Source organism: Eptesicus fuscus, chromosome 4 (assembly GCF_027574615.1).
Source record: "Eptesicus fuscus isolate TK198812 chromosome 4, DD_ASM_mEF_20220401, whole genome shotgun sequence".
NCBI lineage: Eukaryota > Metazoa > Chordata > Mammalia > Chiroptera > Vespertilionidae > Eptesicus > Eptesicus fuscus.
Genome location: NC_072476.1, coordinates 47,324,857 through 47,337,026, shown reverse-complemented (window position 1 = coordinate 47,337,026; position 12,170 = coordinate 47,324,857). Strand labels below are relative to the sequence as shown.

At 42.7% G+C, this 12,170-nt stretch overlaps 1 protein-coding gene across 3 annotated transcripts in view; it reads right to left on the bottom strand.

Moving 5' to 3' along the window:
* The window catches only part of EPB41L4A (erythrocyte membrane protein band 4.1 like 4A), a 218,207-nt gene that overhangs the window by 120,372 nt on the left and 85,665 nt on the right, over window positions 1-12,170 (bottom strand). For all 3 annotated transcript variants that reach the window (XR_008555830.1, XM_008144480.3, XM_028149759.2), the window contains exon 2: window positions 10,965-11,069. Coding sequence is in view for 2 of the 3 variants with exons in the window: in XM_008144480.3 (XP_008142702.1) it covers window positions 10,965-11,069 (105 nt within the window). In the remaining variant the exon portion in view is untranslated. The remainder of the gene's footprint in view (window positions 1-10,964; window positions 11,070-12,170) is intronic.

Genomic DNA, 12,170 nt, shown 5'->3' with positions numbered 1-12,170 from the left:
CAACCACAGGAAGGCTGGCTGAGTGGAAATTCTACAACTAGAAGGAAAGAGAAAAGCACACTGAGACTCAGAGGAGCTGCAGAAGTAAAGTGCAGAGGTACGGAGGCGCGCACACAGAGAGGGCTGGCAACTGAGTAGGCGGCTGGCTTTTTCAATCCGCAGGGAGACACAAGCTCCTAACTGCTCTGAACTCCAGTTCCGGGCAAGACTCTGGGGACCCAGACTCATAAGGGGAGAAACTGGACTGTCTGGAAGCAGGTGGAACTTGAGGGCGGCTTTCCCTCAGAGGTGCTTGCAGCGATTACTGTGGGACACTGAGACCCAGGGGGCCTCTTAGGGCAGGGCTGACGGGAAGCCATTGCTGTTTGCTCCGCCCTGAGACTCCGCCCCATCTAAGCTGTGCACAGAGGCTTTTGCATATGAATGGCCTGGTCCTTTGAAATCTAAACTTACCTAACAACTGCAGCTGAGTCAGAGAGACTCAGAACATCCAAAAGAAGGCCCAAGGCCCCACAGCAGCTTGCATTGCTTCACAGCTGGGCCTCATCTGGGCACCTCCAAAACCCAAACAAAGAAGAGGAATCTGCAGATCTCTCCTTAGCTCCTGCTGGGTGGCCTCAGGCAGAGGCTAAATTAGCACCTCCTTGGAGATCCAAGAGCCAGTGTACCCAGGGGTCAGAGTAGGACCATCCAGATTACAACTCCTCAGATCCATAAGGGGCACACTCAGGGGGCAGACTCAGTGAGCACCAAAGCCCCACTGAAGCAAGTCTTGCCTCATAAGGGTGTCTCCAGCACAGAAGTTCTCCCAGCGTAGACACAGCTGATCCTCACAGCCAATTGGCCTGGAGGTCAACTCCTCCCACTGATACCAACAACAATTAAGGCTTAACTACAACAAGACTGTGCACACAGCCCACAAAGGGGTGCACCAAGAGTGTTCACCTCAGGTAACTGGGGAGGCTGAGCTATGGGGCCCTATAGGACACCTAGCACACAAAGCCACTCTATCAACTCAGGGAAGCAGCCAAAATGTGGAGACAAAGAAACAGGTCACAAATGAAAGAAATGGAGGAAAGCAAACTACTGGATATAGAGTTCAAAACCACGGTTATAAGGTTTTTCAAGAATTTTCTAGAAAAGCCAATAAATTTAGTGAGACACTCGAGGATATGAAAAAGGACCAACTAGAAATTAAGCATACACTGACTGAAATAAAAAATAATACACAGAGATCCAACAGCAGACAAGAGTATCCCAAGAATCAAGTCAAAGATTTGAAATACAAAGAAGCAAAAAACACCCAACCAGAAAAGCAAAAAGAAAAAAGAATCCAAAAATATGAAGATAGTGTAAGGAGCCTCTGGGACAACTTCAAGCGTACCAACATCCGAATTATGGGGGTGCCAGAAGAAGAGAGAGAGCAAGATACTGAAAACCTATTTGAAGAAATAATGACAGAAAACTTCCCCTACCTGGTGAAAGAAATAGACTTACAAGTCCAGGAAGCGCAGAGAACCCCAAACAAAAGGAATCCAAAGAGAACCACACCAAGACACATCATAATTAAAATGCCAAGAGCAAAAGACAAAGAGAGAATATTAAAAGCAGCAAGAGAAAAACAGTTAGTTACCTACAAGGGAGCACCCATACGACTGTCAGCTGATTTCTCAACAGAAACTATGCAGGCCAGAAGGGAATGGCAAGAATTATTCAAAGTGATGAATAGCAAGAACCTACAACCAAGAGTACTCCACCCAGCAAAGCTATCATTCAGAATTGAATGTCAGATAAAGAGCTTCACAGATAAGAAAAAGCTAAAGGAGTTCATCACCGCCAAACCAGTATTATATGAAATGCTGAAAAGTATTCTTTAAGAAGAGGAAGAAGAAGAAAAAGGAAAAGATAAAAATTATGAACAACAAATACATATCTATCAACAAGTGAATCTAAAAATCAAGTGAATATAAAAATCTGATGAACAGAATAAACTGGTGAATATAACAGAATCCGGGGCATAGAAAGGGCGTGGACTGACAATTCTCGGGGGGAAAGGGGTGTCGGGGGGTGCGGGAAGAGACTGGACAAAAATCGTACACCTATGGATGAGGACAGTGGCGGGGGGGGGGGGTAGGGGCAAAGGGTGGGGTGGGAACCGGGTAGAGGGGAGCTATGGGGGGAAAAAAGAGGAACAATTGTAACAATCTGAACAATAAAGATTTATTAAGAGTCATAAAAAAAAAAAAGAAACAGGCAGAGAAGTGATTATAAGGAAGACTGAATCAGAATAACCAGAAGAAAACTTGAAAAGAGGCAAGTAAGGAGAATGTATTGTCATTAGAGCAGAATGAGAAGATTTCAAGGATCGAGTCATTAGGATCAATGCAACAGGAAAGGTAAGAGCTGAAAGTGTCACTAGGATTTAGCAACTAGAGGCCTGAGGGCAGTTTCAGTGGCATGATAGGCATCAAAGCTGAACTGTGAGAAGTTCGGGAATGAATGGGGTTTGAGAAGAGGAGGCAATTAATTTAAATGAGGCTTTCTCTTGTGGCCAGAGAGTCAATATGGCCATAGACAGAGGAGGGCATGGGAGTTGGGGAGGGGTGGTTTTAAATGGGAGAGACTTAAACATTCCTAAACCCTGATGGAAGAGAGGGAATACAGAGACAGAGGGATAGTGATGCAGAAGTGAGAGGTGAGCCCAGCCAGTGTGACTTGGTTGAGCATCATCCCATACACCAAGAGCTCATGGGTTGGATTCCCGGCCAGGGCACATTCCCAGGTTGTGGGCTCCATCTAGGTTGTGGGCAGGAGGCAGCCCATCGATGTTACCCTCTCATCGATGTTTCTATCTCTCCCTATCCCTTCCTCTCTCTCTAAAATCAATAAAAACATTTAAAAAATATATTGCTATTAAGGAAGGTCTGATTCAGGCAGAAACCCAAATAGTGTTCCGATTAGGAGGCAAAGACAAGGGTTACTTATGAGAAAGTGAAGGGGAACAATTACAATTACATCAACGAAGGAAGGCATTTTTCTCTAAGTGAAGCTAAGCTAACATAGTGACGTGAACTCTAAAGAATGTTTTTAATTTTCAGTCCATTAGTCATAATATCTGCTTTCTTGTTGTTTTTATAAACAGGTGTTGGAGGTATAATGCTGCGTTAGGCCCAAACGTTATTTTGCCCAGTTTTAACATTCCTGCAGTTTGAAGAGTAAGACATGCAAGGTACTTCCTCTGGGATGGTAGCTCCAACCCAACTAACTCCTCTGAAAGTGGCTGCATTTTTTTTTTTTTCACAGTCTTGGTGAAGAAAAGAAGAGTTCATTATTGGAAGGGTACATGCGTGCTCGCTGGACCGGCATCTACATGTGTCCCTCCCTGTTGACTGCTGAAGTCACAGGAGGAGATGCAGCAGCCGGATTCTGAGAGCCAGGTTGCGTTCCATTCTGTATGCTGAGAAAATTCATAATTATGTAGAACTTCTGCCTCTGAAGGAGTAAATTGTAAAGGAGCCTCAATCGCTAACACTAAAACAAGACATGATTACAACTCCTCATTCTAAAAACTGAAGGAGTATAGGATATCACATTTATCCGTATTACTGCTTTCAATATCAACAAAACTCATCTTCTAAGATCTCCAAAGGTGTTAAAGAGTCTAGAGTTTGGTTTTTCTCTCTTCTTTCCTGCAGACTGTTTCCTTTCCTCTACTCCACTTTAAAAAAGAAAATATCACCAGCAATATCTTCTGCCATCCTAGTTTCAATAGGAAAAGCCTTCCACAATGTTTAACACCTTAGAATCTACAAAAAGCTTTTACAAGTTCTCTATTTTGGACCTACAACAATCCTGAGAGCTGGGAGAAGGGAGGCATTATTATTCTCAAGATTCAGAAAAATTAAAGTGACTTGACCGTTCATTAGGAAGAGGTACAGGACTCAGACCGATCTTGTGACTTTGAAGGCAGTTCTTTGTTCCACCACATCACACTCTATTTATAATAACTTCCAAACACCCCAAAAGGCGGCTCACGTGCATTGCAGTCTCAGAGCCTCTCAAATTCGCCCAGTTCTTAAAAGTGAAGAAGTAATTTCAATTCTCTGCCTATCGTGAACAGATCTTGTCAGACCTCTCTCTCTCTCTCTCTCTCTCTCTCTCTCTCTCTCTCTCTCTCTCTCTCTCTCTCTCGTAATGAGGAAGCTAAATAATTTTGAAACAGCAATTAATATTGCTCACAGACACCTGGAGATGTACACACAGCCCTAATCACAGAAATGCTGAGCATCTGCAGAAGGATATATGCCCTCATTACCCAGGGTGACGTGGTGAAGCCAAACAAGAAAGCCTCCATATGTCCAATGAACAAGCAGTGGAAATGCTTTCCGCTGTAACCATGCCTATTAGTTTCTTTTTGCTGCTGTTAACAGAAATTTATTATCTTACAATTCCAAAGGACAGAAGTCCAAAATGGTCTCACTTGGTGCAACACACGGTTTGTGTCCCCCATAAAATTCCTACATTGAAACCCTAATCCCGATGTGATGGCATTTGGAAGTTGGTCCTTTAGGAGGTAATGAGGTCCGGAGAGTAGAGCCCACAAGCAAAGGCCAGAGCGCTAATTAGCTCTCCTTTTACCACGTAAAGTTACAAGAAGTCAGTTGTCTGCAACCTGGAAGAGGACTCGCACCAGAACCCAACCATGCTGGCCCCGAACTCAGACCTCCAGCCTCCAGACTTATCCCAGAGAAATAAGTGTTTCTTGTTTATGTCACCCCGTCTATGGTAAGCTGCTATAGCAGCCCAAACTGACTAAGAACATTGGGCAACAATCAAAGTGTAGGCAGGGCTGTGTTCCTCGGAGAATCCATTTCCTCGCCTTTTCCAGCTTCCTGAAACCACCTGCATTCATTCCCTGGACCAAGGCCCCTTCCAGCAAATGCATGACTCTGGCCTCTGCTTTTGTTGTCCCACCTCCTCCTCTCTGACTCTCCTGCCTCCCTCTTTCACGTGTAAGAACATTTGGAATTATACTGATCTCATAAAATTCCTAACTTAATAACACATGCAAAGCCCCTTTAAAGTGACATGTACACAGGTGCTAGGAATTAGGACACAAAGCATAGAGAGAGCTGGTACCCATTCTAAGTAAAGATATCCCAAGTATTCCTGGCCTGGTAGCTCCATTGGTTAGAGCCTCATCCCGATACACCAAGGTTGCTGGTTCAATCTGGTCAGGGTACATACAAGAAGCAACCAATAAATGCATAAATAAGTGGAACAATAAATTGAAGTCTCTCTCTCTCTCTCATTAGTAAATAAATATAAATTTTTTTAAACATACAGCAAACTGAGCTGCTGGGCCCAAACATGGTGAGGAGAACAAAACAGTGTTTCTGCTGAGCTAGTGACTAAACTGGTGCTAGTCAAGTGACAGCCAGAACTGGAGAGAACAAGCTACTCTGGAAGTCCTACTACTCTGATTAATGGCCAGTACTTTACAAGAATTTTAAACATGACAACTAAGTGGCAGGACCATTAGACAAATCTGGATCTCTCCGACTCCTTATGTGTGTTCTTATAATCCCCATGACAGACTGCCTCACATCCACCTTAAATCGAGGCTGGGAATTTTCTCTCTGTCAAACCAAGGCCCTGATATAACAGAGCCACATCCCCCACTCAGACCAGCTGGATAAAGAAAGAACCTGATGACAGAGGCCAGCGCAGAACAGAAAGTAGGCTCAATGCCCAGGCTAAATGCTTTCACGTTTGCCTATAGGAAAAGGAACTGCAAGTATGTGAACTTCAGGGTGCATCTTGAAAAGATTGCTTTATAAAAGCAAGCTCAGGTTAACACATGCAGCTCAGTGCTGATTCGGTCTCAATAAACGTGTCTTCATGAAGAACTCCTTTTATTTTCTTGAGATCCTCTTACAGAGCCTACCTGTGAAGTAAAGTTAAGACATTATGGTGCCCAGAATGTTCTAAATCAAGTCAGCTGTACTCCTTAGGGAGAAGTTTGCCTTAACAAGGTTTATGTCTGTCTAGTTGTTTCTCTTTACACATAGGTAACACCTAAATCAATGCATCTGCTTCATGAACTTCCCAGTTATCTATATTATGAAAGGACAGTGGCCGTAATGCCATAACGACCAAACGACCAGTCACCATGAAGTGCATGGAGCACCTCTCCATCCCTCCCACAGGCTCTGAGGTGGGCGCGGTGAGGCGCGCATGGGTGGGCGGGGCTGCAAGCGCGGTGGGGTGGCGGGCGGGTGGGTGCCCATGGGTGGGCATGGCGAGGCAGGAGCGGGGAGGCAAGTGCAGCGAGGCGTGTGTGTGGGTGGGCGGGTTCGATTTCGCTCACTGGGCCTCTAGTAATTTAATAAAATTCATATTTTTCCATTTAATATTTCAGGCAGTAACTGCCCTTTCCCTAGAATTCCTGAGATTATGTGAAAAATAGAGAGGCTCTAGTACGCGGCCTGCACATATTAGGCATTCATTAACTAACTGGCAAAGGAACCATGAGCCCACGTACTGAGGCCAAAATAAACTCCTCTTGCCACATGGTCAACCTGAGAAGTTAGCTTATTGTAAAACACCATTTAACTCCTCTCAACACACATTAATACATAAACTGCCCAGAAAGAGACAATTCCTTAGTATCCTAAGTATGCAGAGCCTTTTTATCTTGCATGCATTCTAATCAGGTTATAGTGGTTGCAAAGGCTTGGAAACATGAAGACTTGAATTTGAAATCTTGTCCTAATACTTGATGATTATGTGACCTGGGGGAAGTTGCTTAACCTTTTTAGCTTCCATTTTCTTACCTCTAATGGTAGAATAATAAAATCAAACTTGTACAGGTGTTCTGAGCATGCCATGACAACATATGGAAAATATTCAATAGTGCCTAGTGCACTGATGACAATGACGATGACAGCTAATGATAAATGGTCTAGATCCTTCAGGGCAGACAAGTTCCCTGCCATGCAAGGTCCATCTGTCCTAGGGATGGACATCTGTCCATCTGTCATCAGGCATGTTGCTCTCCAGTTCTCTAGTATACCTGCCTATCCTAGAGCCACTGACAGTCCAGCTCACTTGCTTATATTTTGGCCATAACTGGCTGACTAGCAGTGCTGCAGGTTACCCAGTCCCACCCTCCCTCCCCACCCCCGCCAATGTTTGGGGCATAGCCCCAGGCATGATCCTTTGCTAATGGAAGAGAGAGCCTAGGGCTTTTCATTGCATTTGAGTCATCTCTTCTTCCCTGTTATCTTTTGTTTGTTTGTTTGTTTGTTTGTTAATCCTCACCCGAGGATATTTCTTCCATTGATTTTTAGAGAAAGTGAAAGGGGCGGGGGAGAGAGACAGAGAGAAACATCAGAGACACATTTATTGGTTGCCTCCCACATGCACCCTTAATCAGAATTGAACCCGGGACCTTTCAGTCCACAAGCCTACGCTCTATCCACTGAGCCAAACTGGCAAGGGCTCTTTATTCCCTTTTATCCCCAGAGCCTCTTCTCCCACTTTCTCTTTTTATTTACCTCAAGTGTCGACCTAAGTGGTACTTCTAAGAGCCTCAAAGTCTTCTCTATGTAGATCTTAATTATACTACAGATTGTTACACAGGCATTCCCCATTAAAAATAAACTTCTGGGTGCTGAAAAAGAGCAGAGCAATATACAAAACCCATTCGAATGGACACTATGAATTTATGAAATTCATTACTCTAGTTTTAAGGCAATTTTTTTTTTTTACTATGTCCTGTGCATTCCAACATAGGGTATTCTTTAAATTCCTATTTACCATAAGTAACTATGGGATATTTACATTAAGTAACTATGGGTTATGCAGGGCTGCTCTTACTAATATAGAGAGAAGACAAGGAAATATGAATTTGAGTTTATCACCAACTTCCCTAGAAACTTAAAGTTGGGCCTTGGGTGGTTGCCATTCCAGAGCGGAACGCCTGCCTGAGCTTTTCCTCAGAGAAATCCTTAAGTTCTGTCTCCGTTCCCATGAGAAGTGAGTTGGGAATGGATGCGTATGTTCCCACCTGTACGTACTCAGCCCTCCAGAACTGTGTGCTCTGATTCTCACGCCTTCCCACAACTAAAAGGAACATCAGACAACCAGACAGTGAACGTGCAAAGACGATGCATGTTTACAAATCACCTCTGTTTCATCTGAGTTCACCAGAAAAAATTTCAGGAGGTAAAAAATCATTTTTTCATGTGATTTACACTCCTGATCAAAAAAATTACTTACAACAGTTCCCTCTCTAATTGTGTAATTTATTTTCTCCTAAAACATGTAACACAAACACTATCACAAATGACAAACTTCAGGAGTAAAAGTAAGAAAAAAAAACTTTTTTAGATCTTAATAAAAGCCCTGGAAAACTTTAACTAAACTATCAATACTAACTGCTCATTCATTTTGTAGACACAGGCCATTGTTTGAAATTCTCTAGCTTTTCACACTTTTCCCCCTTTGGAAAGGGGAAGTGGCGGGGCGGGGGGCTGGAGGGGGGGGAAAGAGAAAAGGCAGATAAGGTCTATATAATTTTAGCAAGACAGTCAGTCTTTCCAGGCAAGGTCTGACATACGAGATAAGATCAGAAAACTGTATTTTATTTTTCTGCTAGGAAAAATGTTATTTCAAAAATATGAATGTCATGCAAGATATCTTCTATGGCCTTCAATCTAATCTTTCAGTATAGATTTACAGTTCTGCTATATTGACGTACGGCCTGTATGGGACAGAATTCAGTGAACTCTGAATATGCTATTCCCTTTCTTTGAAGTGTGCATTCATGACTGCTTGCTTTTAGAAAGTCATTCCTTTCTGTGGAAAGCTAACCAACACACCCAATTTTTTATTCCTATTTTGTGAAACACCCCTATGAAACAGAACAAGTTATGGAACCAGCTCAAAAAAAAAAAACTTATCACCATCAGTAACATTCCATTTGCCTGCCTCCTCTCACCCTCGCACATTCCTGGGACCTGAGAGGAAAACACCACCCAGCAAGCTGAATAGAGACCCCAGATGACCAAGTGGAGGCTGCAAGAACCGAATGAAAAAGAGGAAAACTTCATTCGAACAGGAGGAAAGCAGCATGAAAAGTAAAAGGTAAGTCAGTTGGGGTATTTTTAAGGTGAGCATAAGCATTTTGCATAAGACTGTGTCCATCTGAGGTTAATATCTTCCTTAGACCCCAACAAAAGTCACTAACAAATATCCTTTTGTACCTCTAAATCATGACCTCCAAAGTCTTTCCTCTGTTTAACAGCTTCTGAGCCTTATAACCATGTAGAATCAATACTAACCAATGCGATGAGTTTCTGTAACTCTCTGAGACAGGCCAGTAAGCCAGAACAAGTGGAATAGAGAAATTGAGGCAGATAATTAAACAGAGGTTGAGCTGAGCGCTGACCCATGAACCAGGAGGTCATGATTCGATTCCGTCAGGGCACATGCCTGGGTTGTGGGCTTAGTCCCTGTAGGGGGCATGCAGGAGGCACCGATCAATGATTCTCTCTCATCATTGATGTTTCTATCTCTCTCTTCCTCTCTGAAATATATATATACATATACATATACATACATATATATATATACATATACATACATATATATATATATACATATATATATATATATATACATATATATATATTTTTTTTTTATTTTTTTTTTTTTAAGAAAGAAACAGCAGTTTGGAGCCATCTAGTAAATCCTATCTTTCCTAAACCAGGGACGCTTGAGAGTAAATGGTTTGCACTTCTCCCCAACTAGAGGGTAAATAGTTTAAATCACCCTACTCAGGGAGACAGCAGAAATCCAGTTAGTGCCATTTGCCAACCACACCCAAGAAGAAGTTAAGACAATAAACCTCATTTTGGTACATCAGCATAAAGTCGATGAATATTCTATTGAGATCCTCCTCTAAAACCTCCCCTAAATGCCCAGCCTTTAAAACCCCTCAAAGGAAGGTCCAGCGTGCACTTTCTCCCAGGAGCACACCCCAGCCTCTTCCCCTCCCCTTGCCTCTTTCCCCACAGGCATGCATTTCCTAAATGCTTAGGGACCCCACAGGCTTACAACCAGGGCGGCAGCAGGCAGTGGCAGTTCACCCCAGGCAAACCTCCTGAACGTGCCCCAAAGCCTCCTTTTCTCTGACTTCTCACTGAGCCAAAGCAGCCCCGCCTAGGCTCCTTTCCCCAGCCCTTCCTTGTTCCACTGTCCCCAGCTTTAATACACATCTCCTAAAACTCACCTGGATTCATGCTATGAAATTTCTCCTGCACAAAGTCCAGAACCCACACACTACCGGCCAGCCCTAGGCAGACCCACTCAGGGCCAGGTCCCCTTTCTGGTAACATAACCATCATCCAACAGCCAGGAAGATGTTCTGAGTTAAGTGTCTAACAACTGACGTTAGACACCAAAAGCTTGGTTACTTTTATTACTCATAATCCGTCAAGCTCATGAATGAATACCCTTACTTATTTTATAATTGCTCGTCCAACTCCTGAAACTTAGTCACCTTTTCACACTGTATATATTTCTTCTCTTTAACCATTTGCTTTCTTAAAAGGCAATAATATCTGTCACTTCAATAGACCAGCCAGTTGCCTCCTAACATGTTCACTGGTTTATTTAGTCCTTAACAGCACAAATGAGAAGTACTCTTGATATGGTTGCAAAAGTGGAAACCAGGTAAGCATCTGTGAAGAGGAGGGCTATCATATGAGTTGTGAATCCTGCAACTCTACAGACTTTTGGGGGGAAATGCAAAGAAATTAGCCAGGGAAAACATGTTTAAGGATTTCAAAGTCATTTTCATTTATAAGGACCCTAACTACCTAAAACCACACAGGAAAGGCCAGAGGTAGAGTGAAAGTTATAAACAAAAACATTTAATACAAAGTCATTGTACTCACAGTCTGGTGGCTTCTGTCACAGTAACGCAGCCCAAAATAATCAATCTCCACGAGGTTTATGTGACGGAATACATGGTCAAGGACAACGGAACCTCTCGTTGACTTCTGCAAAAATAATTCACAGATTTATTTTTATATTAACAAGGTGTTTTGTTATTCTCAGTGGGATACAGTTAGTCCTCATCTTTTATTAGCTTCACTCACAACAGGAACAATTTTATTAACCCACAGTTCCCTCTATAAGCTTTGCCTCAGTTACAAAGAAAAAAAAGGATTTTTTAAGTAATGTGTATGACAGAAATTGCCTTGGAAAACCATCTTAAAATTGTAGTGGGTTTTAAATTAATATAAATGTATTTTCTTGTGGTATTGTGAAGTATCTTGAAGACAAAATTCTTTTAATAAAGAATCATTTATATAAAGAGCATCTAACAAATTCATTAAAAAACACTTATTTTGGTTAAAATCCCACAACTCTTTCACTTTAAAAAGCAATTTTCACCTACAGTGTTACTCTCACAACCAATACAGAAGATATATACTAGTAAAATTTAAATAACAATAGCCAAAGCTTTTATTTTCTTTTTTTTTAAATATATTTTATTGATTTATTACAGTGAGGAAGAGAGAGGGATAGAGAGTTAGAAACATCGATGAGAGAGAAACATCGACCAGCTGCCTCTTGCACACCCCCTACTGGGGATGTGCCCGCAACCAAGGTACATGCCCTTGACCGGAATCGAACCTGGGACCTTTCAGTCTGCAGGCCGATGCTCTATCCACTGAGCCAAACCGGTTTCGGCCAAAGCTTTTATTTTCAACCCTCAACTAATAAACCCATAGATTAAAGATGTCAAAGTTAATGTTCTGAAAGGCTGTAGTGAAAATATTTTACGGTATATTCCTATCTAATAAAGAGGGAATATGCTAATTGACCCTCACGCCATCGCAAAGATGACGGCACCCACAGCCAATAAGGAGGGAATAGGCTAATTGACTGTCCCACCCTGAAAGATGGTGGCATCCACAGCCAACAAGGAGGGAATATGCTGATTAACTGTCCCAACATCAAATATGGCAGCACCTGCAGCCAATAAGGAGGGAATATGCTAATTGACTTCCATGCCATCAAAGATGGTGGCGCCCAGTCCCCTCTGCCCCCGGCCACTCCACGCGCCTGCCCCTGGATTCCCTCAGTCCCTTCAG